Source organism: Odontesthes bonariensis, chromosome 22, assembly GCF_027942865.1.
Source record: "Odontesthes bonariensis isolate fOdoBon6 chromosome 22, fOdoBon6.hap1, whole genome shotgun sequence".
NCBI classification, from domain to species: domain Eukaryota; kingdom Metazoa; phylum Chordata; class Actinopteri; order Atheriniformes; family Atherinopsidae; genus Odontesthes; species Odontesthes bonariensis.
In genome coordinates this window covers 2,728,440-2,756,200 of record NC_134527.1, presented here as the reverse complement: position 1 = coordinate 2,756,200, position 27,761 = coordinate 2,728,440, and the positions used below count along the sequence as shown (strand labels likewise).

General features: G+C 42.0%; 1 protein-coding gene across 5 annotated transcripts in view; it reads right to left on the bottom strand.

Moving 5' to 3' along the window:
- Window positions 1-2,656: 2,656 nt before the first annotated feature.
- The window catches only part of shroom3 (shroom family member 3), a 100,479-nt gene continuing 75,374 nt past the window's right edge, over window positions 2,657-27,761 (bottom strand). For 2 of the 5 annotated variants that reach the window (XM_075456182.1, XM_075456185.1), the window contains 10 exons: window positions 26,243-26,516; window positions 20,648-20,724; window positions 16,598-16,680; window positions 15,844-16,498; window positions 14,366-14,540; window positions 14,109-14,248; window positions 8,915-9,014; window positions 7,267-7,432; window positions 7,042-7,163; window positions 2,658-3,192 (listed from right to left, as the gene is read on the bottom strand). In XM_075456182.1, the coding sequence (XP_075312297.1) occupies window positions 2,848-3,192; window positions 7,042-7,163; window positions 7,267-7,432; window positions 8,915-9,014; window positions 14,109-14,248; window positions 14,366-14,540; window positions 15,844-16,498; window positions 16,598-16,680; window positions 20,648-20,724; window positions 26,243-26,516 (2,137 nt within the window). In that variant the 3' untranslated portion in view covers window positions 2,658-2,847. Of the gene's footprint in view, window positions 3,193-7,041; window positions 7,164-7,266; window positions 7,433-8,914; window positions 9,015-14,108; window positions 14,249-14,365; window positions 14,541-15,843; window positions 16,499-16,597; window positions 16,681-20,647; window positions 20,725-26,242; window positions 26,517-27,761 lie in introns of all 5 variants that reach the window. The other 3 variants (XM_075456184.1, XM_075456183.1, XM_075456186.1) reach the window with 3 other exon arrangements.

Genomic DNA, 27,761 nt, shown 5'->3' with positions numbered 1-27,761 from the left:
ATAAAGCGTTTTGCTTCTCAAAACAATATGCGTTCAACAGAGTAATACATTTGCATCACAAACTCGTTCTCCAAGAAAAAGTCAGACCTCACAATCTCTTGGCCCTATTTTCTCTCCCTTCGTATCACTGCCTGCTGTGCAGACTGAGCAGCAAACACCGTAACAGGCGCGGCTGTCGGCAGCAGGCAGTGATATGAAGGGAGAGAAAATAGCACCAATGACCCACTTCAAACCGGATTCTGGCCTCAGGAATCACCACTACGACAGGAGGAAGTGAAACAATGGCCGACAGAGCTGACAAAGTGCTTTTATTGAAGAAAAAAAAACAACTTCACGCTGAGATTAAATAAGGAATCATGTTGCCTTTCTGACAGAAACACGACATGCAGAGTCGACCCGTTAGTCCAGAACCGGGCTTTGTAAAGACGTGTCAACAAGTTGCTCGTTTTGTTGTTTTATTTGACAAATACAGAAAAAGTAGTGAAAGTTTCTGTGGGGGGGGGGCATCTTGTTAATTTGCCGGCATCCGAAATTAAATGAAAAATCTTTGGAGATGGTGTTTTTTTTCCCATTTTTAAACTCTTTTTAGCTCAAATCCTGAAAAAGACAAGAGAAAAGCTTCAGGTTCTGGGGCGGCCGCAGTAAAAAATGTCTCCAGCTCGGATCTTTCACATCTTAAACAGTTTTTTTTTAATAAAAGGACACTTTCAGGAGGCAAAAAGGCAGGAAACGGTTTCATCTTTCAGTGTAAAGTCGACTGCAAACAGTATTCAGACTGTGACAAAGTGCTACGAGCTGCATACGTACGGGCAGCGGTGGCAGCGGGTGGGTCGCTGTGCTGGTGGCGGTTACAGTTCCCTCAAAGCGGCTCCGCTTCCGGAACCTTCCGGAACCTTCCGGAACCTTCCGCTCCAAAACAAGAACAAAGTCCGTCCGTTTTGGTGTTTTTTTGCGAGAGCAGAGCAGGATCTGTGTGAGTCTGGACAAGATGGCGGCATTCTTTCTTTGGGAGATAACGGCTGTGTTCCAAACCGCATACTTCCATACTTATAGAGCGTTTACCCACAATGCATCTCGCTCCTGCCCGAGCCGAAATCAGCCGGCCTGAAGCTGATTTCTCTTAAGCTCTAAACTCTTTAAACTTTAGCAACATTTGAAACATTTTCAGGTGAGAAAGTAGTCGTTTAGATCCCCAACGTGTTGAAAACCTGACAAAATACCAGCTGTTTACAATTTAGTTCCCACGAATTCGGCGCTGCTAAAGCTAGCCGCAGTGAGCTAACGCACTTCCGGCTATTTTCACAAAATAAAATACCCGTTGCCTTTTATCATAGGGAAAGCCATTACCATACAATTGGTGCTTTTGTTTTGAAAACAGGAAGTGAACCTACCCTCGTTGTAGCTAGCTTGAAACTGCCGTTTTGACAGGAAATGACGATCGGCGACGTCACGTTACGTTGCATCTTGGGTAGTTTGAGTATGAGTAGTAACCTCATGATGCATACCCAACATTTCAGAGAATCTAGTATGCATCTGGGAACTTAAAAAAAGTTAAAGTTAGTAGGAGTAGAAGGAGAAGTATGCGGTTTCGAACACAGCCAACGAGTGACTCGGGGGTCCCTTAAAGCGCCGTCAGACTCGGTAAAAGGACGATTCCAGTGTGAGATTCAAAAAGCACATTTTCTTCTTTTGATACCGTGTGTGAGAGCAAACAGAAAAATGACCCAAATGACTGAATTTGTCCTTTAAAACATGAACAAACTTTCTTGGAGAACACTTAGTGGTCCAGGACGTCACTTTGAGTGAGGATGATCAATGATGGCAGCAGCTGGTTTTACGGTGAGGTGATCGGACGTCTGACGCACGGTCGGGTGAGAACGGAAGCATGCGCGTTAAAGGGATAGTTCGCCTCTTTTGACATGAAGCTGTATGACATCCCATATCAGCAACATCATTTCTGAACATCTTCTTACCCCCTGCTGCGTCCTGTGAGCAGAGTTCCAGCCTCGTTTTGGCGTTGACGAAAGTAGTTCCGGCTAGTTGGCTGGGGTTTAAAAAATAAAGCGTTGTGCTTCTCAGAACAATATGCGTTCAACAGAGTAATACATTTGCATCACAAAATGGTTCTCCAGGAAAAAGTCAGACCTCACAATCGCTTGGCCCTATTTTCTCTCCCTTCGTATCACTGGCGTGAGTGATACGAATTTAATTTATTATTTAATAAATTATTTATTTATTAAATAATATTTATTTATAATTTAATAAATTATATTTTGTATAAATTATTATTTAATAATATTATTATTAAAATGATATATTATAATATATAAAAATATATTTTATACATGGCGCTAGAGCAGTCCCCTGCTTCCGAGCAGCAAACACCGTAACAGGTGCGGCTGTCGGCAGCAGGCAGTGATACAAAGGAAGAGAAAATAGGGCCAAGCGATTGTGAGGTCTGACTTTTTCCTGGAGAACCATTTTGTGATGCAAATGTATTACTCTGTTGAACGCATATTGTTCTGAGAAGTAAGACACTTTATTTTTTAAACCCCAGCCAACTAGCCGGAACTACTTTCGTCATTGCCAAAACGAGGCTGGAACTCTGCTCACAGGACGCAGCAGGGGGTAAGAAGATGTTCATAAATGATGTTGCTGATATGGGATATCATACAGCTTCATGTCAAAAGAGGCGAACTGTCCCTTTAAAGACTTCTTCTTCTTCTTCTTCTTCTTCTTCTTCTTCAGGTGTAAAGTCTGCATAGTTTTAGTGTGAGCAGAGCCCAGTGTGAGTCCTCCATCTGGAGCGCATTTACCAGCGTTTTTAGGGCGCTAAGCGTCTCTTCTTCACAGTGATGTCACAGTGGTGGACCTGACGGCGTTGGTCGGAGTCCCAGCGGGAGGAAGCAGACCGGAGAGCCGGGACGCCTCCGTCAGCTCGGCCGGCAGGCTCTCCTCCAGCCGCGTCAGCTGCTCCTCCCCCTGCCGCGTGAGGTCGTCCAGGTGCCGCTGGCGAATCAGGAGGGAGGGTTTGGCGCCCACAAAGTGGCCGTAGTCCTGGAGCTGCGGTGCGGTGAGGTACCCGGACAGAATGGCGTGAACCACACACTGCCGTCGCTCCAGGTTCTCCTTCAGCTCCCGGGCGTCTTCAGTTTGACGGAGGAGCAGAGAACGCTTGTGATGGAGGGATTCCTGAGGAGGCGGAGGACGACAAAACCTGCGTTAATTCATTGGTTGACACTTCTACGTCCACTTTAACGGGACATCTGAACAGCCCGGAGCCTTTTAAGATGCTCAGAAGTTATTATCCTAATAACTGTGATCACCTCTGAGTCCTCCTAAAGCTAGCATAGCCTATTAACGGGGGGAATATTAGCATGTTGTACTGCTATGCTACATGTTAACACTTCCAGTATGTTGTACTGCTATGCTAAATGTTAACACTTACAGCATGTTGTAATGCTATGCTAAATGTTAACACTTACAGCATGTTGTAAGGCTAAGCTAAATGTTAACACTTACAGTATATTGTAATGCTATGCTAAATGTTAACACTTACAGCATGTTGTAAGGCTAAGCTAAATGTTAACACTTACAGTATATTGTAATGCTATGCTATATGCTAAATGATAACACTTACAGAATGTTGTACTACTATGCTAAATGTTAACACTTACAGCATGTTGTAAGGCTAAGCTAAATGTTAACACTTACAGTATATTGTAATGCTATGCTATATGCTAAATGATAACACTTACAGCATGTTGTACTACTATGCTAAATGTTAACACTTACAGCATGTTGTAAGGCTAAGCTAAATGTTAACACTTACAGTATATTGTAATGCTATGCTATATGCTAAATGTTAACACTTACAGCATGTTGTAATGCTATGCTAAATGTTTACACTTACAGCATGTTGTACTGCTATGCTAAATGTTTACACTTACAGCATGTTGTAATGCTATGCTAAATGTTAACACGTACAGCATGTTGTAATGCTATGCTAAATGTTAACACTTACAGCATGTTGTAATGCAATGCTAAATGTTAACACTTACAGTATGTTGTAATGCTATGCTATATGCTAAATGTTAACACTTACAGCATGTTGTAATGCTATGCTAAATGTTAACACTTACAGCATGTTGTAATGCTATGCTAAATGTTAACACTTACAGCATGTTGTAATGCTACGCTAAATGTTGCTATGCTAAATGTTGCTATGCTAAATGTTAACACTTTCAGCATGTTGTAATGCTATGCTAAATGTTAACACTTACAGCATGTTGTAATGCTATGCTAAATGTTAACACTTACAGCATGTTGTAATGCTGTACTAAATGTTAACACTTACAGCATGTTGTAATGCTATGCTAAATGTTAACACTTACAGCATGTTGTAATGCTATGCTAAATGTTAACACTTACAGCATGTTGTAATGCTATGCTAAATGTTAACACTTACAGCATGTTGTAATGCTGTACTAAATGTTAACACTTACAGCATGTTGTAATGCTATGCTAAATGCTATATTTGGACATATCCAGACATACGTCACATGTTTCTGTGAATATTTGACGTCATTATTGGGGAAAGAAAGTGGGAAAAATCTAAGCTGGCGTACGCGATGTGACATCATTCAACCAGCAATGATTCGTTTTCCAGAGCTGAAGAATAGCCACATATTCATGTTACATTTTAATCTATCAGATCAAATTTCAGAGCAACTCGGAGAACTGTGAGGAAGAGACGATGGAAAAAGCAAACCAGGATCCTGTGACCTTTAGTTTAAAAAAGCAGAAACATTCTGTGAAAATTATCCTTCTTATCAGAGACTGAGGACAGTCATGGTCGATGCATTCTGTCCTCGGACCAGAGCTGCAGCTGTTCTTGTGTTTTAATGGAGGATTTGTCTCAGAACAGTCTGTTTTTGTACTTTCACACAACAGTGTTTGTGTGTCACTATTACTCTGCGCTGCAGATATGATATTTAGTCGACTGCTAAGTTGTAGCTTCTGATTTATACAAAGGGAACAGGAACCATTAACAGAAGCGGAAGCACACCACAGTCACTATTTGTTCCCTCTTCACTGATCTGAGGGGAATCCTTCACTCTGTGGTCACACATGTTTGCATAGGAATGCACCTTCCAACATGTTCCTGGAACTATTTTTTTAATCATGATGACACCAAAAAAGCTTCTTCGTAGGTCACAGATAAAACACCCAAACACAATTAAGCACGGGGAGCGATGGTTCCTGATGGTGAGAATAAGGAACTCCAGAACAGCTGGTCTGATCCTTGACTCAGGCTGTGTTAGAAACCGCATACTTCTCCTACTACTCATACTAACTTTCTGAGTTAGTATGCCAGTTTGAGTAAGCCAGAAGTTCCCGGATGCATACTAGATTCGCCGAAATGTTGGGTATGCATCATGAGGTTACTACTCATACTCAAACTACCCAAGATGCAACGTAACGTGACGTCGCCGATCGTCATTTCCTGTCAAAACGGCAGTTTCAAGCTAGCTACAACGAGGGTAGGTTCACTTCCTGTTTTCAAAACAAAAGCACCAATTGTATCATAATGGCTTTCCCTATGATAAAAGGCAACGGGTATTTTATTGTGAAAATAACCGGAAGTGCCTTGCTCACTGCGGCTAGCTTTATCCATCCATCCATCCATCATCTTCCGCTAGTCCGGGGATCGGGTCGCGGGGGCAGCAGCTTGAGCAAAGAGACCCAGACGTCCCTGTCCCCGGCCACTTCCTCCAGCTCTTCTGGGGGGACCCCGAGGCGTTCCCAGGCCAGCCGAGAGACATAGTCTCTCCAACGTGTCCTGGGTCTTCCCCGGGGCCTCCTCCCAGTGGGACGGGCCCGGAACACCTCACCGGGGAGGCGTCCAGGAGGCATTCTCACCAGATGCCCGAGCCACCTCATCTGACTCCTCTCGATGCGGAGGAGCAGCGGTTCTACTCCGAGCCTCTCCCGGATGACCGAGCTTCTCACCCTATCTCTAAGGGAGAGCCCAGACACCCTGCGGAGGAAACTCATTTCGGCCGCTTGTATTCGCGATCTCGTTCTTTCGGTCACTACCCACAGCTCGTGACCATAGGTGAGGGTAGGAACATAGATTGACCGGTAAATCGAGAGCTTCGCCTTCTGGCTCAGCTCCTTCTTCACCACGACGGGCCGGTGCAGAGCCCGCATCACTGCAGACGCCGCACCAATCCGTCTGTCAATCTCCTGTTCCATTCGTCCCTCACTCGTGAACAAGACCCCGAGATACTTGAACTCCTCCACTTGGGGAAGGATCTCATTCCCGACCCGGAGAGGGCATTCCACCCTTTTTCCGGCCGAAGAAGGCTCGGGCAGGAGCGAAATGCATTGTGGGTAAACGCTCTGCATACTGTCTGATCGATGAGTATGCAGTATGTAGTATGCGGTTTCGAAATCAGCCGGCCTGAAGCTGATTTCTCTTAAGCGCTAAACTCTGTAAACTTTAGCAACATTTGAAACATTTTCAGGTGAGAAAGTAGTCGTTTAGATCCCCAACGTGTTGAAAACCTGACAAAATACCGGCTGTTTACAATTTAGTTACCACGAATTCGGCGCTACTAAAGCTAGCCGCAGTGAACAACGCACTTCCGGTTATTTTCACAAAATAAAATACCCGTTGCCTTTTATCATAGGGAAAGCCATTATGATACAATTGGTGCTTTTGTTTTGAAAACAGGAAGTGAACCTACCCTCGTTGTAGCTAGCTTGAAACTGCCGTTTTGACAGGAAATGACGATCGGCGACGTCACGTTACGTTGCATCTTGGGTAGTTTGAGTATGAGTAGTAACCTCATGATGCATACCCAACATTTCAGAGAATCTAGTATGCATCCAGGAACTTCTGCTTACTCAAACTGGCATACTAACTCAGAAAGTTAGTATGAGTAGTAGGAGAAGTAGGCGGTTTGGAACACAGCCTGAGTCTGAGGACACAGAGAACACCAGGATAACTGTACTGAGGACGGGAGTCGGCCTCACCCTCTCCTCGGCTGCATCCTCCGACATCAGCTCCTCCCTCTGCAGAGCGAGTAGAGATCTGTCGATCCTGGACAGCCGGCTGCACAGAGACAGCAGCAGGTTCACGATCTTCTCCAGATCTCCTGCAAACAGCAACAACAGCAGCCATCTTTACCCAAACCTCTGACACGCTGCAGGAACAGCTCGTCTTTACATTTCTGACAAAGCGGAGGTCAGAGGTCGTACCGATGAACATGCTGAACTTGTCCCTCTCGTTGGCTTTGAGGCGTTCCTGCACCAGCGTCTCTATGCTGGCGCCCAGCGCCTGGTGACGCCGCTGCTCCTCGCACAGCGCCTCCTTCTCCCGTTGCAGCGCCGCCACGCTGCTCCTCAGAGCCTCGCAAAGCGCCACCTGGTGGACAGCAAGAGGAATACGACCACATTCATAGTCGAGCACAACATTTAAGTCACATTCGTCTGATAGATTCCAGTTTGTTTATGGAAACGAAGAATCTTCCTCAGTCAGTGATGGAGTTCCTCAGGGTTCTGTGCTCGGACCGATTCTTTAGATTAGTTATGATGCGGCGTGGCATTAATTTCCGTTGCTATGCTGATGATACTCAGCTGTACTCATCCATGAAGCCAGATTAAAGAAGCTTGTTTCAAAGACATGAAGACCTGGATGACTTTGGGAGGCAGAGCCTTCAGTTATCAGGCCCCTCTCTGTGGAACCAGCTGCCAGTTTGGGAGGCAGAGCCTTCGGTTATCAGGCCCCTCTCTGAGGAACCAGCTGCCAGTTTGGTGAGGCAGAGCCTTCAGTTATCAGGCCCCTCTCTGTGGAACCAGCTGCCAGTTTGGGAGGCAGAGCCTTCAGTTATCAGGCCCCTCTCTGTGGAACCAGCTGCCAGTTTGGGCTTCAGAGCCTTCAGTTATCAGGCCCCTCTCTGTGGAACCAGCTGCCAGTTTGGGAGGCAGAGCCTTCAGTTATCAGGCCCCTCTCTGTGGAACCAGCTGCCAGTTTGGGAGGCAGAGCCTTCAGTTATCAGGCCCCTCTCTGTGGAACCAGCTGCCAGTTTGGGAGGCAGAGCCTTCGGTTATCAGGCCCCTCTCTGAGGAACCAGCTGCCAGTTTGGTGAGGCAGAGCCTTCAGTTATCAGGCCCCTCTCTGTGGAACCAGCTGCCAGTTTGGGAGGCAGAGCCTTCAGTTATCAGGCCCCTCTCTGTGGAACCAGCTGCCAGTTTGGGAGGCAGAGCCTTCAGTTATCAGGCCCCTCTCTGTGGAACCAGCCGCCAGTTTGGGAGGCAGAGCCTTCAGTTATCAGGCCCCTCTCTGTGGAACCAGCTGCCAGTTTGGGAGGCAGAGCCTTCAGTTATCAGGCCCCTCTCTGAGGAACCAGCTGCCAGTTTGGCTTCAGGAAGCAGACACCCTCTCTACCTTTAGATTTAAAACCCTCCCTCTTGCAAATTTAATCGTGATTGATGGCTCAGGTGACCTACAGCAGCCATTAACTTCATCATTTTCATGAACTTATTTCTCTTCCTCAGCAGGTATCCCTGCCCCAGTGTTACGGTGCTTCTTTTCTGTTCTCTAAACCCTCAGATATTGTTTTTCTGCCAGTTTCTTCCAGCTGAAAAGAGTTTTTCCTCAGGACGGTCGGACTGAATCATACAGAAGATCCTTTCCTTTGCTAGGCATGTGTTTATGAATGGGCTTTACAGGATTTGGACTAATTTCATTTAATTGGATTATACCTGGATTACAAATGATTAGATCACAAGTGAAATGAACTGTGTGCTCCAAAGTGCCTTGAGATTTAAGTACCTTGAGAATATTATTGATAAAAAAAAACGATAATACTAGTAGAAGGATAAGTTATTCAGTAACAGCGTTTACCTTCCTGATGTTTACGTCCCTCTCTTGCTCATCCAGGTCAGTCTCATTTGCTTCATCTCTTATCGCACTCTGAGCAGCATCACCGACGCCATCTTGGATCCTTGGGAGGGAACAACAACTGAGTTATCCGAGTTTAATCAATATGTTTGACAAATTAGGAGAAAAAAAAAGCAAAACTAAAAGGTAAGGCTGTGTAGGTGCTACCAGTCTCTGTGTCATTCATCTAATTTCAGTGGGTTTACATGTAGTTTGTGCTGTTTTCTGGTAAACGTGGCAATTCTCTCCTAAAAAACAATAACAAAGAAAAAAAAAGAAAAAATACTGTAGATTTGTATATAGCGAATGTTCATTCACTATTTTTATTTTATTTATTTTATTCAATTGAATTTGCTTGTTTTTACTTTAATTGTTTTCATATCTTTTACTGTATGCTGCTGCAACAAAACAATTTCCCAAATTGGGATTAATAAAGTATCTATCTATCTATCTATCTATCTATCTATCTATCTATCTATCTATCTATCTATCTATCTATCTATCTATCTATCTATCTAATTCTTTACACAGAAGGTTCAAAAACTACCGTCAAAAAATGAAGGAGACTCAAACCCTTCAGGTAAAGAGAATCCCATCAAGCTTCCAGGATAATCCCCTCAGTTACACCAGATGGCCACTAGGTGGCAGCACTGTCCAGCAGTCGGCTGAAAGCAACATGCAGTCAGCCAGCTGTAAATCTATGAAACTCTGTCAAAACAATTACTAAATTCTTTCTAAATGGTATTTCACACACAAACTATATAAAATGAGCTTTAAAGGGAACAGCCGGGGAGCAAAAGTGTGAACTTTACTGTAAACTGCCAAGAAACATGACAGCCTTAATCCGTCAGATGAGCAGTGAAACACAACCACAGATACGCATCAAATAGTTCCTATTTAGTCCGTACTCTGGTGTAGAAACGCTGATCAGGTCCGTCTGGTCTCTCCTGTCCTGCCTGATGATGCCACCACCACCAAACTGTGACTCAAATTTCCACCTCTGTGCTGCCTCATCGCTTAAGCCTCTTAATCCGAATAATTACGGTGCCGCTGTTCACTGATGACTGTTTCCGTGACTGCAGAAGAATTCACTGGAAAGCGCTCACAAACAATGGGAATGTAACTTTAGCCCCTGACGTGGTCAAAGGAAAATCCTACATCAGTTTCTGTTTGTTTTCCACAACAACATGTGCCTTCAACCCATCTTTAAGCTGAGAGGAGAGACAAAAAACTTGTGTTTATACAGCTTTTATCTTATCAGGTTAATGAAACAGTGTTTAAACTTTTTGTTGAACTGGATTAAGAATTTGTCAAAGTGACCATGTGGGTCCTTCAACTTGGATTAGTCCACAGACTGGAGGAAATGTATGGATCAGACGTGTTGTATGAAAGAAGAAGGACAGAAGAAGAAAGCCAGTGGCTGTGTTCGAAACCGCATACTTCCATACTACATACTCATCGATCAGACAGTATGCAGAGCGTTTACCCACAATGCATTGCGCTCCTGCCCGAGCCGAAATCAGCCGGCCTGAAGCTGATTTCTCTTAAGCTCTAAACTCTGTAAACTTTAGCAACATTTGAAACATTTTCAGGAGAGAAAGTAGTCGTTTAGATCCCCAACGTGTTGAAAACCTGACAAAATACCGGCTGTTTACCATTTTGTTCACACGAATTCGGCGCTACTAAAGCTAGCTGCAGTGAGCTAACACACTTCCGGTTATTTTCACAAAATAAAACACCCGTTGCCTTTTATCATAGGGAAAGCCATTACGATACAATTGGTGCTTTTGTTTTGAAAACAGGAAGTGAACCTACCCTCGTTGTAGCTAGCTTGAAACTGCCGTTTTGACAGGAAATGACGATCGGCGACATCACGTTACGTTGCATCTTGGGTAGTTTGAGTATGAGTAGTGACCTCATGATGCATACTCAACATTTAGGAGAATCTAGTATGCATCCGGGAACTTCTCGCTTACTCAAACTCGCATACTAACTCAGAAAGTTAGTATGAGTAGTAGGAGAAGTATGCGGTTTCGAACACAGCCAGTATTAAGGGCGATTAGCTTGTCGAGCTAACAGCTTGTTAGCCTGTTTCATCCAACTTCCTGGTTGTGGTCAAACTTTGAAGCGGAAAACAAACAGTTTTGCACACCTGCTGAGATCAGGGAATCCCCTTTAGAATCAATCAGCGGATCCCACTCATCAGTCAAAGCATCGTTCATACCTGGTTTATTCTGTTCAGGGCTGTGAGGAAGCCGGAGCCCAACTGCAGACGGACAACAGGTCTGTAGAAGTTTTTATGTGCATCTTAATACCTGATGCGCACCTGGTACCAGGAGATGTTTATAACTGGAAAGATAAACTTTCCAGTTATACACTTAGCAGTATTCTGAAGATATTTATAGAAGGATTTGTTGATAAAAATCATTCCTGGCCTGATTTATGTGACATTATAATAAAAAAATATGGTGAAAATCGATGTTTTTTAGGCTATGGACAGTATATTTTGCTTTCCTAGGAAATGAAAGCAGATAGCCTGAAATCCCTCTGTAATTTTCTTTTCATTTTGTCTGTAAACAAAATGAAAAAAGAATTTTGCTCCTGGCTTCATCATATGTTCAGATCTATCTTACGGAAATATATGCAAATGTGCGCATATTTAATGAGATAATGCCTAATTTACATAATTAAACATACAAATTTCTAAAACTTGTAATACATTTTTTTTCACACTTGTATAAGTAATCAACTGAGGAAGTTTCATGGTGATATCTATTATTTTAAAATATTACCCTATTCACCTGAAGTGTCTCGCCTTAAATGCCATCTTCTCAAAATCAGTTTTTTGTATTTTTCCAGTATCAATATCTCAGCCTATGGAGCACCTACTAACACCAAACTTTCCAGTTATACACTTAGCAGTATTCTGAAGATATTTACAGAAGGATTTGTTGATAAATCATTCCTGGCCTGATTTATGTGACATTATAATAAAAAATATGGCAAAAATCAATGTTTTTTAGGCAATGGACAGTATATTTTGATTTCCTAGGAAATGAAAGCAGATAGCCTGAAATCCCTCTATAATTTTCTTTTCATTTTGCGTGTAAACAAAATGAAAAAAGAATTTTGCACCTGGCTTAATTATATGTTCAGATATCTATCTTCTGGAAATATATGCAAATTTGCGCATATTTAATGAGACAATGCCTAATTTGCATAATTAAACATACAAATTAAAAAAAAAATTCCCATACTTGTAGAAGTAGTCAACTGAGGAAGTTTCATGGTGATATATATTATTTTAAAATATTACCCTATTCACCTGTAGTATCTCGCCTTAAGTAAACCTAAAAAAAACAGGCCGCAGATTGAAACTTCTACAGATTTAAGCCATTTATTTTCAGATTTAGCTTTTAAAAATTGAGCCACATCCTTCAGTCATAATGCTGAACCGTGATATTGGCCAACACCCTGCATGCATGGCAGCACTCGGATGAATGAAGGCTTTGTGAGTGGGATTCATAATGGGGACGTTACCCATATTCAGCACCAATAAACACGACTTCAGAGACCTGCTGTGATGATTCTATTTGTAATACTCACTAAATGTGGTTTAGATCCATCTTTCCAAACATATTAAGATGCTGTTTGGCCTCAGGTTCACCTCAAAGCCAGTTAACAACAGAAGAAATGAAAGAACGTTTAGAAAAACTGCGTCCAACCCGCGCTCTGACATAAGATCAGCGCGCCGCGGAGGCCTTCCTTTGACCCTTTCTCTGATCGTTCATCACAGGAAAACTCCCGACTGATGGCTGTTTGCCTCCGCTGCAGCGAGGGAACATTCCTTCTGTGAACATCGCGTGCATCCAAACACATTCAAGATGTCGCTGACTTCACGGGCGCCGCGTGCACGAGGCTCACGACTCGCCTCCTCCGCTGTGTCAGCAGCAGATAAGAAGAAGGAGGCTGTCAGCAAACAGAGCTAAAATGATAAATGTTGGTTTCCAGGAAGGCCATTCTGCCCCCGATGCTCATCTCGTGTCTTCGGGCTGAATAAACACACTCATCATGAAGGCCTTCATCCTTCCGCTGCACTTTAAAGGGCTCGCTCTAATTCCTCTGATCGTCCGAGCATTCTTGTGTTGTTAAACTTTATGTAACAAACCCAGTTTTTAAACAAATGTAAGAAAAAACAGCAGCTGCGGTCTTAAATCAGACGACAATGGGACGACATTCTCAGACATTCAGACTGTAGAAAGGATGCAAATTCAAGATCAGCTGATATTTTCCTTGAAATAGTAAAATGTTTCCATTCTAATATGTCATATTGTTTCCAATATTGGTTATTTGAGAGCTGTGCACTTTATACAACATTTTTAACTAATTTATCACTGTTTTGTATCATGTGACCCCCTGGCATTGTATTGTATTACCTTAATGTTCTGTGTTCTCATTAATTGTAACATCTGACTTTTCTATAAAGTTTGCTTTAAAAAAATAAGAAGAATAATAAAAAAAACAATACTTGCGGCTAAAAAAAAATCAAAAATCAAAATAATAATAATAAAAAAAATGTTAAAAAAATATTGATACTTGTGGCTAAAAGAATTAAATAAATAAACAATAATAATAAAACATAAATGAAAAAATATCGATACTAGCGGCTAAAAGAATTAAATAAATAAATAATAATGATAAAAAAATATTGATACTTGCAACTAAAAAATTTAAATAAATAAACAACAATAATAAAAAATATCGATACTAGCGGCTAAAAAGATAAAATAAATAATAATAAAAAATAATATAAAATAATATCAATACTTGCGGCTAAAAGAATAAAAAATAATATTTAATAAAATATATATATTTTTTTTAAAAACATCGATACTTGCGGCTTCTAATAAATAATATTAGAAAAAAATATATAAATCGATAAACAAATCGGGAAACAAAATATTGATACGTTTCGATAAAATTGCTCAGCTCTACAAGCACCTAGTTAAACCAGGAGCCCAAAGTGCATTTACTGTTACAGCCCTTTGACTCCCAGCTTAAACTGTTTGAAGGGAGAAGAAAGGAAATATTCTGGAAAGATTCTGAAGATCAAAGTCTTCAAATCAAAGGCTGCTTTATAACACAATGTCCAAAGTACCTGTCATCAGCCCGGGCGCCTCTGTGCTGCCACGATTTACCAGTCAGCCTGCTGTTTGGAAAGATCTCCTCCATTAGGTCCACAGTGGATTTACCCCCCCAAGTGTCCAAGAGGGGCGCCAGAGAGGGGTCCTGGAACACCTGGAAACCAAGAATAAGGCAAGAAAGCAAGAGTCAGAGCGAGGCACGAATATAAAAAGCTGCATCAAAGTGACCTGCACTGCTGTGCAGCATCTGAACTCGAGCAGAGACACACACCAGCCGGCGAGCCAGAGCTTCCACTCTCAGCTCCTCGGGCGTCTTCTCCCTCTTGGGCAGCGGCTGGTACTCAAAGCTGAGGTTTTCCTCCGCCGTGGTGGGAGCGGACGGCTGCGGCGTTGGGGGCGGTTTCACGCTGGGGGGGCAGTTGTTGTTAATGAAATCTGAACTCAGACTACAGATGGGAAAGAGCAGAGAAATAAAGATAAAGAAACTACGGCTGTGTTCCAAACCGCATACTTCTCCTACTACTCATACTAACTTTCTGAGTTAGTATGCGAGTTTGAGTAAGTGAGAAGTTCCCGGATGCATACTAGATTCTCCTAAATGTTGGGTATGCATCATCAGGTTACTACTCATACTCAAACTACCCAAGATGCAACGTAACGTGACGTCGCCGATCGTCATTTCCTGTCAAAACGGCAGTTTCAAGCTAGCTACGAGGTTAGGTTCACTTCCTGTTTTCAAAACAAAAGCACCAATTGTATGGTAATGGCTTTCCCTATGATAAAAGGCAACGGGTATTTTATTTTGTGAAAACAACCAGAAGTGCGTTGCTCACTGCGGCTAGCTTTAGTAGCGCCGAATTCGTGGGAACTAAATTGTAAACAGCCGGTATTTTCTCAGGTTTTCAACACGTTGGGGATCTAAACGACTACTTTCTCGCCTGAAAATGTTTCAAATGTTGCTAAAGTTTACAGAGTTCAGAGCTTAAGAGAAATCAGCTTCAGGCCGGCTGATTTCGGCTCGGGCAGGAGCGAAATGCATTGTGGGTAAACGCTCTGCATACTGTCTGATTGATGAGTATGGCTGTGTTCGAAACCGCCTACTACATACTACATACTTCCATACTGCTCGATCAGACAGTATGCAGAGCGTTTACCCACAATGCATTTCGCTCCTGCCCGAGCTGAAATCAGCCGGCCTGAAGCTGATTTCTCTTAAGCTCTAAACTCTGTAAATTTTAGCAACATTTGAAACATTTTCAGGTGAGAAAGTAGTCGTTTAGATCCCCAACGTGTTGAAAACCTGACCAAATACCGGCTGTTTACAATTTTGTTCCCACGAATTCGGCGCTACTAAAGCTAGCCGCAGTGAGCAACGCACTTCCTGTTATTTTCACAAAATAAAATACCCGTTGCCTTTTATCATAGGGAAAGCCATTACGATACAATTGGTGCTTTTGTTTTGAAAACAGGCAGTGAACCTACCCTCGTTGTAGCTAGCTTGAAACTGCCGTTTCGACAGGAAATTACGATCGGCGACGTCACGTTACGTTGCATCTTGGGTAGTTTGAGTATGAGTAGTAACCTCATGATGCATACCCAACATTTCGGAGAATCTAGGATGCATCCGGGAACTTAAAAAAAGTTAAAGTTAGTAGGAGTAGTGGGAGAAGTATGCGGTTTCGAACACAGGCAATGATAATAATTCAATTTAAAACATCCAGATGTTGGAGGACAAGCCTCCCAGCTGACCTCTCAACGGGAGGCGGGGGAGGAGGGAAGTCCTCCGTGACGCTCGGCTCTTTCGTAGGTGACGCCGGAGGGGAGGGAGGGGGAAGAGGGTCCGGATTCTGGAGGAAGACCTCGTCAAAGTCCTCTGGCTCTGATGGTTGCTGGCTGGACTCGGAGATTCTCAGAGAGGGCAGGTGCTGATGGACGGATGACAGAGCCGAGGACGTGGAGCCCCCCCTGTTTGGGGAGGAGAGCTGGCCATGTGGTGGCGCTGTTTCTGTAACAGGTGAAACATCTGCAGACGGTCCTCCACTCATCTCCAAACTGAAGGCCCGTTCTCTGCACGCGTCCTTCGGGGCTTCTTCTAACACGCCGCCGTCACCCAAACTGTGTCTGGTCTGTCGGTCGGTCAACATGGCGCCAACAGAGGCACCGTTACCGCGGTCGCCGTTATTCGTGCCGGTCGGCGGGATGTCCGGGAACATGATGGCCTCCAGGTTGGCCTGGCTCAGCCTCTCGTTAGCTTTCCAATCGGTGGAGCCTCGGTCCTGAGGCCCCCGGGGAGAAAAGGGGCAGGGCAGGCCGACGGAGGCCGCCAGCGTGGAGGTGCTGTGGGCTCGCTGGCGATCGCTGGTCCTCTGTCGCTCCCTACGAGTGACCGGAGTGCGAGAGGGGTCTACGATCAGAACGCAAAGAGAATCCACAGAGTTAGGAGAAGGTACAAGAAGCAAGAATGAAACAACAGAAGGATCTGCAACTTCTTCTTTTATCTCACCTGGAGAAGGTTGGAAGGTGTTCTCAGAGTACGGGGACGACCGAGGAGAGGCGAGGCCCCCCGATGTGTGGAGGTCTGCAGGTCTGAGAGACCAGAGAGAAAAAGAGATCATAAAGAAAGGATGTTTGGCATCAACTCCGGACTGATTTTTCTGATCACATGCCTCCATGAGCCAATCAGAGTTGCTCCCTGCACCGCGTAGTTTAGTTTCTAGATGTAGACACTAGTCACAGAGGACAAAGTAACGTGGCGACCATACCACAACAGGTAGCAGTCGGCATACATGTATAAAGTACTAGCGATTCAGACTTGAGTAGAAGTAGAAGTGCTCTATCAAAAAAGTGACTTGAGTAGAAATAGAACTGCTCTTTAAGCACCGTACTTAAGTGGAAGTACTAAAGTATTAAACATGTTTTGTACTTAAGTTATGCAAGTAGTTTATTTTTAAAATTACTACTCAAGTACTGAAAGTAAAAGTATTGTGTAATGTAGGTATTAAAGAAATCAGTCGAAAGTTTGAAAATCAAATTGTTTATATTATTCAAAATGTTTGGCTGTAACAGCAGTACAGCGGAATGTACAAGAGCACCTTAAAACATTGAGCTTAACTCTTTTGAACAAAAGAATATGTATTGGCAAGTATGTCCCTTCCCCCTTTAAAGCATCTCCCATCACTTCACACATTACACATTTTCTTTCAACTTGTTAAAAAAATCTCAAGGCCAGTAGGCCTCATACAAATACAAATGTCATGTAAAAACAAAAAGTGATTAGAACACCTGAAAACACTGGGCTTAACTCTTTGTGAACAAACAGATCAAGCATGTCCCCTCTCCATTTAAAGCATCCCTCCCCTCTCTTTCCTACTTGTGTTTTTTTTTCTCTGCAACTTTTCCCCAATCTTAAAGCTGCGGTCGGCAACTTTTCTTTAGTCATATTAGCTTGAACTGTCATGGGATTCTGGAAGTAGAATATTAAATAGGCTGTTTAGGAAAAATAACAAATTCTGTAGCTCCCTCTGAAGCCTGTAATCATGCTTACAAAAACCGAGCGCTCCCGGCTGTTTTTAACCAATCAAGTTAGGGTGGAGGAATCCTACCTGTCAATCACAGCTTGTGCACAGGCTGCTGAGCCTGAGTCTGCCCCAACTTGTGTGCGCTCACACTGGTGTGAACTCACGTGCACAACCTCGTCCACAGAGGGGGAGGGGTTTGGGGGGCGATTCGGAGCTTGTTAGAGGTTGGGGGAGGGACCTGAAAGTTGTATCAGTTCGAATTTTCCGACTTTAGACTCGCAATTTTGAAAACCTGCCGACTGCAGCTTTAACAGAGAATATGACCAATTGCATTGCTTGCACACCAAAGGCTATGTCAACTTATGTTATCTGTCATCTGTATTTATAGTGTTGTTGTATGTGTGTTATGTAATCCTTTGTACTGTGTGTCTTGATGTCTTTTTGTTTGTATGGACCTTGAGTCTGAAGCTATAGCTTCTTGAATCTTGACACAAACCGCTTGCCGTAGTTCAAGAAGTTGCAACGCACATTTGAAAACGTGAGGCGCTAGAGAGCAAATTAATTCGACTTTGCAAAATAAAATTGCACCACTAGATGGGGGAAGAAATTACAAAGTGTCCCTTTAAGTATATATAATGTTTGCATGAACTGCTGTGACACTTTTCCTTTGGAGCTTAGCTCCACCAACCAGAACGCTCCCCCGATTCTCCGTACAGAAAGCGCTCAGATCGCTTTCCAAGGCGAGCAAGTGCTTCACATGACCCCGTTTTTTGTGTGCATCACAAAAAACTGTCTATGAGACTCATAGATGTCTGTGCTGTAAGTCAACTTTCAGTCAATCACTCACGGCTGGGTTAGCGGCCTAGCCTGAAATCCCAGATTTCTGCACCGGTTGACAAAACAAAAGAAAACCAGCAGATCTGGAAATCTGAAAATGAGTTCTCTTTCTTACGTTCTCACAGAGATCACAATCCCTCAGAATCTTATCAGCTGTTTGCGCTCAGTAATCTGAGTTTATGCCACCGTGTTCCTGGTTATATTCGGACACCAGACATTTCTGAGTGAGCACACACTCATAGGATTCCTCCGGCGACCTCTGACCGCCACATCATGAGAGCAGGCATATTGCTTTTTGGTTGATAAATCCCTCTGGACTAATGTTGGTATTCTGTTTGTGTTTCTGTCTCGCTGCCAGGCAGTTTTCTCCTCTTCCTTATTAATTCCTGTTCCTCCTCCCTTCTTTCCTTCCATTTAAATCCTGCATATTTTTACCTCTTTTCTAACTGGATTCCTCCGCAGTTCCCCCCTTTTTCCACATTTCTAAGCTTCCATCTTTGCTCCCTTTCACACTAACAACAACCTGCTTCCAGTTTCCTTTCAAACCATCAAATAAAGGAAAAAAAGCTGTGGAAACCAAACTATCTCATCATCCTTTTCTACTACTTTCATTTCCCTGTTTTTCCCCTCATTCCATCTTTTCCACCTCCTTATTAATCTCCTTTAATTCTAACTTTATTCCCCTCATTGCATCTCTCTTTTCTCTCCTCTCCCCCTCTGATTTTTCCTCACATTTGACCTTTCCTTCATGTTTCCATCCTCCACTCCTCTCCTTTTTAAGCCACTTCTTCTGCATTTTGTTTACTCGTTCATCTTGCCCTTTTATCTGCACCCTCCGCCCCTCCACGTCTGACTCTGCACTCATGCACATGCACTCATAAGGCCACAGTCGGGTTTTTAAAATAGCAAAAGAGCCGAAAGAGCAGACAGACTGACAGTCGACGGCCTGTAATGGATGAGAACTACACTTCTGTGATCAAAAATGATCCGAATTCCCTTCGTCCCGCAGTCTAATATTCTGGAAAAAAGACTAAAATTAGGTTTCATTTCATAAACTTCTCAGGAGAAAAGGTGATCTGTATCTGAACTTTGCATCAGAGCGATAAAGATGGTCAACATTTCTTTATTTCCAGAGGTGGGTAGTAACGAGTTACATTTACTTGAGTAAGTTTTTGAAAACATTATACTTCTAGGAGTAGTTTTAAATCTCTATACTTTTTACTTTTACTTGAGTAGATGTGTGCAGCAGAAACTGTCCTCTTACTCCGCTACATTAGGCTACAATGAGCTGGTTACTTTTCTTCTCACCTCTTTGGTATTCTACGCCTCATTATTTTTATCCCCCCGCGTACGCCTCATTTTAATGTTTTATTCTGACAGAGAGAGAGACTTCCGCCAAAGGCTCTACCACCTGACTGTGTTCCACCAATCAGACGCAGCCGTGCAGTCTGGTCACGTGACCGTACTCGATCTCAGCGGCGGGACGGGTTAGCTTTAGCATTAGCAGTCGTAGCAAACAAACAAAGAAACAGATGAAAAATGTCAGAACCAACGGTGGGAAATGAAGACGCAGACGAGGCCTCATACTGAAAGCATGTTTACCTTACAAAGAGTGAGAAACAGCAGCTACATTATGTGTCTTCTGTGTCAACCAAAACAAACGCACATTTCAGCAGAAACTCAACATCTAACTTGAGGAAACATGTAGCGCTAAGTTTCCTAAACTCGTTTTTCCCCCCATGGATAGGTGAATGTTTGTTTTTTAGGTTACATATGGGTTACATATGTTTTAAACATTTCCTAAGTCTCTTTTATTTTTTATTGAAGTACTTAAATTTACCTGGATTATTTTAATTTAAGCTATTTTGTAATTAATTAATTTGAATTTATTTTATCAACTGGATGAACACTAATCTGCCTAAAGATGATTATTTAGTATTTTTGTCTGTCTGATTGAATGCTTGTGTTAACAAATAAATCAGACGTTACTCAACAGTTACTCAGTACTTGAGTAGTTTTTTCACCGAGCACTTTTTAACTCTTACTCAAGTAATTATTTGGATGACTACTTTTAACTTTTACTTGAGTCATATTATTCTAAAGTAAAAGTACTTTTACTCGAGGACAATTTTTGGCTTCTCTACCCACCTCTGGGTATCTCTTAGAATATCTTTCATATCGTTTGTAAAGTGACGTACCCGTCTGCAGCCAGAGCGCAGCGCCCAGGTTCGGAGAAGGAGACGCCAAACGTCTTTATGTCGGCCGGATGGAAGTCCTGAAACACACAGACGAGGTTTTAAACACTGGAAGATACATTTCAGTTCAAACCTGTGGAAGTAGGGTGCAGAACTTCACATGGTAAGGTCAGGAATAAAGAATGTGGACCGTGTTTCAGCGTATATAACCTCCCTGCAGCATTAAAAAAAAGAGGAAAGAGAAGGTTAACGCAGAAGCTCCCTGGAATAGCTACATGGTGAACTCCATGAGGGATATTCATCTGGGGAGGATTTGATCTGATACACAGTGATCAGTAAGACCACTTACAGATAAAGTTAGTAATACTAATCATCTCATTACAGTGCAGGAAATCTGGAATACTGGAATTTATCACTCCAGACCAAGCGAACCTCAAGGAGCTGGCACCACCAAAGAGCGGCACACTGGAAAAAATCTAAGTCTTACCAAGTATATTTGTCTCATTTCTTGTCAAAATATCTCATTACACTTAATATAAGACACAATGCCTTACAAGTACCATTTCAGCCAGATATAGGGACTTGTTTTAATACAATACATCTTGAATATCTTGTTAAGTGAAAAAGTCTTGAAAACAAATTGTTTTGAGTCATACTTCACATGAAACAAGCTTTTTTTTTTCATTTGAAGAGGTTTTTAAGCTAATTTCAAGATCACTTTTATCTCAAAAGTCCTAAATATCACATCTTATTTCAAGAAAGCCGATTTTCACTAGTTCCATTGGCAGATTTTTTTGCTTATTTCAAGCAAAAACGTCTTTTATTTGTTGTTTTTTTACTTATTTTTGGAGGGGCATTTTTTCCAGTGCAGCGTTCCCAAGCAGGACAATTTGTCCCCAAATCTCTCAGATCCTAATCTGACTGAGCCTAAACAGAACTCACTGGAGCAAGCATGTTCCAAACAAGCCCCACCCTGCACCCCTCAGGACCCAGAGGATCTGCTGCAAACGTCCCGAAGACGGGGCACACCCAGGGGTGTGGAGGCATCCCCGACACTCAGAGCTGCCAGGAGGGTGGAAGTTAATGTGAGGACTGGGTGGTTTACATAGAAAATGGAAAGTTTTAAGTCACCTTTTAGTTTTTATATGGATATGTGCTTTATTGACTAACCTAACTGAGATAGTTGCAGGATTTTTGGTCATTTCGTGGAAGAAATTGTCATTCCTTTCGTTGATGTTGGTAACAAAAGGCTGGAAAAGAACATGAGAGTAAAAAAAACTAATTAGATTCCCTGGGAATCTTTCAGCAACATGATTGGAAATAAAAAGGAGGCAGAGGCTGTGTTCCAAACCGCATACTTCCATAATACATACTACTCGATCAGACAGTATGCAGAGCGTTTACCCACAATGCATTTCGCTCCTGCCCGAGCCGAAATCAGCCGGCCTGAAGCTGATTTCCCTTAAGCTCTAAACTCTGTAAACTTTAGCAACATTTGAAACATTTTCAGGCGAGAAAGTAGTCGTTTAGATCCCCAACATGTTGAAAACCTGACAAAATACCGGCTGTTTACAATTTAGTTCCCACGAATTCGGCGCTACTAAAGCTAGCCGCAGTGAGCGACGCACTTCCGGTTATTCCGAATTCTGTCACCAGTTTAGCATTTTATAACCCTTTTGGCATCTTTTCAACATTACGGGTTAGTAGGATATTATAGCCTGTTGAGACTTTCAAAACATCAACAAGAAACCTCTTCAGATACCACAGAAGAAGAAGAAGATGAAGAGGAACATCCTACACTATATATTTCCAGTTACAGACTGAGTCTCCACATGCGATTTCTGTTTGTGCACATAGCTCATGCCTTTTGACAGACACTCAGCGGGGTCACATGGCACTGAAAGGATCGGATTATTGGCTAAATTCCAATCAGACTGAGTTATTAAGTGCATGTAGACACCTTAATCTGACTAAGAACTGGATCGGATGGGATTCAGACCCCGAGATAACTGGGTTGAAAGTCACTCTAAACCTGCTTGTAGACGCTGAAGCACGTGGTGAATCAGACTTTGCGTTCTGCGCATGCTCCAGATGTTTTCCCGGGGTCGTGACCCGGAAGTCAAAGGAGACGATATTCCTGTTGTTGTCGCCGTCAGAAAGAAACAAACAACGCGATGGAGAATGCTCCGTTGGGCATCGAGTTTGTGCAACAAGCAGCTCATCACAGACCAAATGTAGAGGGACGTAGCTTCATCTGGCTCTGCGTTCTCCATCTTTCTCCAATGCCTGAGTTTGTTGTTGTTGTTGGTGGTGAAGAGGTCAACAGGAAGTGGCTCTATTAGCAACAGCTGGAATGGGTACAGCGCCACCTATCACGCTTTGTGCCTCTGATCCCATTCATTCACCGCCATATATCCAAGGAGAATTACCCTTAATAACTCATTCTGATTGTAATTTAGCCAATAATCTGATCCTTTCAGGGCCATGTGACCCCACTGGAAGGGTCAATGTGGGAAAACCAGGAAGGTTTTCAAGGGAGGCAGGAGCTGAACAAAACCTCATTTATTCATTAATTCATTCATTTTTAATACAGAGCACAAAAACTGACTAATCTAGATGTAACTAATATTATTAGTATAGCAGCTACAAACAGACTTAAAACATCACGAGATGTTAGCTTGCTTACTGCAGCCTGAATTAGCCGTCTCAGCCTTTTCCGAATGAAGGGTCATTCTCATTTTTAAATCCTCTTATGGATGTTGGTTAATATAAATCAAGATAAAGGCATAAACACTGAGGACTTTTGTTTCTGGTGTCTCTGACCTGCTTTAAAAACATTCTCAAAATCCAGACTGTGGCATCAGAGATCACATGTCCGACCACAGACCTTATCACGCAATAAAAAACACAGCTGAGCTGGGTTTGAGTCGTCAACTCTCCTGCTCAAACTATCACTTTCAATACGACTCAGATAGTCCCAGAAGTATTTGGGGAAATACAAACCCAAACTAAGTCAGATACAGTGAAGATGATTGGACATTGCTTCACGGTACAGATGGAATACGATTCAAAGAGAAAGCAGCCCTGGAGCTTTTAAAGGAGGAGAAGAAGAAAATTCTGCCCTGGCTTAGTCCAACAGCTGATTCCAGCATGATCAAATCAAATCAAATCAAATCAAATCAAGTTTATTTGTAGCACATTTCATGTCCAAAACAGTTCAAAGTGCTTTATATAAAATAAAAGCATTGCAGCAGGGAGTGGAAGAAGCATTAAAATACATAAAAGAATATAAAGAGAAACAAATAAAATCATTTAAATGAATTTAAAAACAAGCAACAGTCCAGATAAGTTCAAAGATAGCGTGCAGGTTTCATGCATAGACACATGAGAACAGAAATGTCTTTAACCTGGATTTAAAAATGTCTCCATTTGGTGAAAGTTTAATCTCCACTGGCAGTTTGTTCCACTTGTTTGCAGCATAACAGCTAAATGCTGCTTCTCCATGTTTAGTCTGGACTCTGGACTGGACCAGCTGACCTGAGTCCTTGGATCTAAGAGCTCTGCTGGCTTTATATTCTCTGAACATAAATGATGGAGCTATATTGTACCAACTGAAGTCCAATGAAACCAATGAGTGTTATCTTTGCTATCGTACGGCAAAAGAGACCCCAACGTGTTCTGTTTGAGCAACAGATGCGTAAACCTGGAGGTTAATCGGACGTTTTATCACCGTTTGGTGGGTTAAGACTACAATGACCTAATTTTCTAAACTCTGGAGGGTTATCACCGTTGGCTTTATCTTATCTTGTGCCGCAGAAACACACAGTTTACGTTACAATGTAATCCAACAGGAATGCTCGCTCCGAGAGGTTTGATTGGCGGATGTTAATGCCATGATGTGATGCTGAAATCCATCAGAAGTGAAGTCAAAAAGGGACTTTTATTTCGGCTCAGATCAGTCCAAACATGGTGCACGTGACACAAAAAGCCCACCCGGAACAGAAGCTGTAACTATCACATCTGTATCATCTGCAAACGAAGAGACTTTCCTTCCAGACTTAAAGTGTAATTAAACCAAAACGAACACTCAGGGAATGAATAACACCTCTTTGCAACAATCTGAGATGCAGAAAGAACCGATGATCGCATCATCCCAACAGGGAAGAGACGCTTAAAAGAGCTGAAAACACACTCTGGAAGCCGGTTTTTGGTGAGAGCGAACAACAAACCGATTTGCCCGCCACACTCCTCACCTTCACCAGCTGAAGGATCGGCAACAAACCTTTCATTTCTATATTACAAAACTAGTATGTTGCCACGACGACGCATCCCGGCTTCACCTTTGAGGCCATGATCTAAAAACCTCTGGAATTCCTAGGTTAGATAAGATGTATTATCGTCTCAACTCGTCCTGGGTCCAGGTTGACAAGCCCGGAAACTTCCAAAGTAATCAGATCCCTCAAACACATCAATTTACTAATTTTAAAGTGTGACCCTTTCTGGGCTTTTTGCTATGGGCAATGTGGGCGAGCGCCCTCAAAAATAAATAATAAATAATAAATAAATACTAATGAATAATAAATAATAAACAAATACTAATGAATAATAAATAATAAACAAATACTAATGAATAATAAATAATAATAAATAATAAATAAATACTAATGAATAATAAATAAAATCGCCAGTTTTCTAGAGTACCGCTCATTTCCATGTAAAGTTAGTGGAGTGGACGCTGGGGCGCCCTCATTGTCTCGTCAACTTGGATAGACTGATCCCAGGCCACACAACAAAAGCTGCTTCCAGTCCAAATAAACTGTATTTCATTCCTAAAATGAACATAGACCCATATGCCTTCATGCAATTAACTGGATTATGTGAAAAATGTAAAAAAAAAACTAATAAATAAATAAAAATCTGTGCAGTCATCTACGTGAATGTGTTTACGTCCCGTGACTCCGGTTGATTGACGGGTGAACGGACGGCGTTAATGGGAAAAGCAAAGGTAATAATGTGGAGTCATCATGGATTATCATCATGGTGAAAGACCAAAGAAGCCATCAGGTGCCCAGTTTAGAAAGAGAAGAAGAGGAGAAACGGGCAGAAGATAAAGGGATGCAGATTTCTATCAGTGACCTGAGTTACGTAGGCTATAGGCTATCTGTTAGCCTGTTGCTAACATGTTGCTATTAGCCACGACTGTATTTGATTTTTAGTTTTGCTGAACTAGAATTAGAATTGAGGCATCATGTCATGCAGCTAATTTCACCCAAAGGCAACCTGGTCTGGTTTGTGTTTGCAACACAACAAGAAGTCCCGACTGTGGATTTTTTTTATTGTTATGAGCTATATGCTAAATTAAATAAGATATAAGATTATAAATAATAAAATAATACAAATAATATAATATGTTGTTGTGTTGGTGCCGGGGTAAGTCGCTGGCTAATCATGTTATTATTATATATTAGTCCGGAAAAGGACCAGAATTCTTCCTGAATAAAAACAAAAACAGGCATTGATTAAACTAGATTTTCAGTGAATGGAGTATTTCTTTGGATTGCAGTTGTCAGTAAGCTGCTGAAGGAGGTGCAGCGTTACCTGGTTGAGTTTCTCCACGATTGGGGAGGAGCGAGATCGGACGTGTTGAGGAGCAGCTGCTCGGTCCTCAGAGCGCTCCAGCAGATCCTCAGCAGAGGCCGACTTCCCGGCCTTCTGCAGAGCCCCGCCGGGCTGCTCAGAGCGTCCCGGGTCGAGTCGAGGCCCCGCCGTCCGCCAGTTGTGGTCCAGGCTCGTTTTTCTGCCGACCTCCGCTTCAGGGAGGAGATCCTGGTGGATCGGGGCGTGAATCTCAAGAGTGGAACCAGGAGAAGCACTGAGAGAAGAGACCAAGGAAAGGAGCTATGGTCAAGAGCAAAGGCAATTTTATTTATAGAGCACAATTCATACACAAGGTAATTCAAAGTGCTTCACAGCTACATAAAATCACAAGAAGGCAATAAAATCATTAAAAATAAATAAAAATAAATAAATAAAAAAAACATTTAAAATAATCATCAATTAATTAATTTAAAAGGGGACCACACTGCAAAAAATAGGGCTCTTCAAACAAGATAAAAAATACTAAAACTAAGGGAAAAGGTACTCAAAACAGGTGAAAAAATCTGTCCATGCAGAAAGATAATTTGACTTGGCAAGATTTCTTAAATTAAGATTGTAGGAGTCTTGTTTCTAGATGTAACAAAGGCAGTTTTGTGAACAAACATTTGTCATATGCTTAAAATCCAAGGAATAAAGTGTGTTTTCAGATATTTTCTGTGTGACTCTTGAATCAAGCATGTTGAGTTTGTTATTGAATCTTAAAACAAGATTTATTTTGATGAGACTTTGGAGGAGAAACGTAATACATCTTATTTTAAGTGTTAATTGTCTCATTTTATGATTCCCTGCCTGTTTGAGACAAAAAAAGTAAAGTTTTGCTTGATATAAGATTATACTGTTAAATTGAAGACTTAAAATAAGAAATTAATTCTTAAAACAAGAAAAAAATATGTAGCACTTCTAAACGTAAGGTTTTTTTTCTTGGTAAGAACCAAATAATTTGCAGTGCATGACACACTGCAAAAAGGGAAATCTAAGTAAAAAGAAATATCTTATAACAAAGGGACATATGCTTATTTTTTGTCCGATAAGATAGTTCTTCTTAGTAAGCAGTTTTTATGTTAGACTGTTTCACTTGTTTTAAGTGTTTCTGTCCTTAATTATCTAAATAAGATATTACAGCTTGTTACTGAGATGTTAGGACCTGTTTTGAGTAAGTACATGCTTGAAGCTAGAATATCGACAGTTTCCAAGCTGGTTTCAAGAAATATAAGGCCTAGTGCATACCACTATGTCAAGATAATGGCTCTAGCATTTACTTAATTCAAGAAATTTTTCAATATATTGAGAAAATAGACCACGTGTATTTAATTAGAATCAAGAAAAATGTACTTGTTATGAGTTAAAATACACTAATTCTAAGGTATTTGTGGGTTAATTGAGATTAGATATTTTTACTTGTTTTGAAAAATCTTGACAAGCCACATTTTCTTGTTCCATTGGCAGATCATTTTTTCTA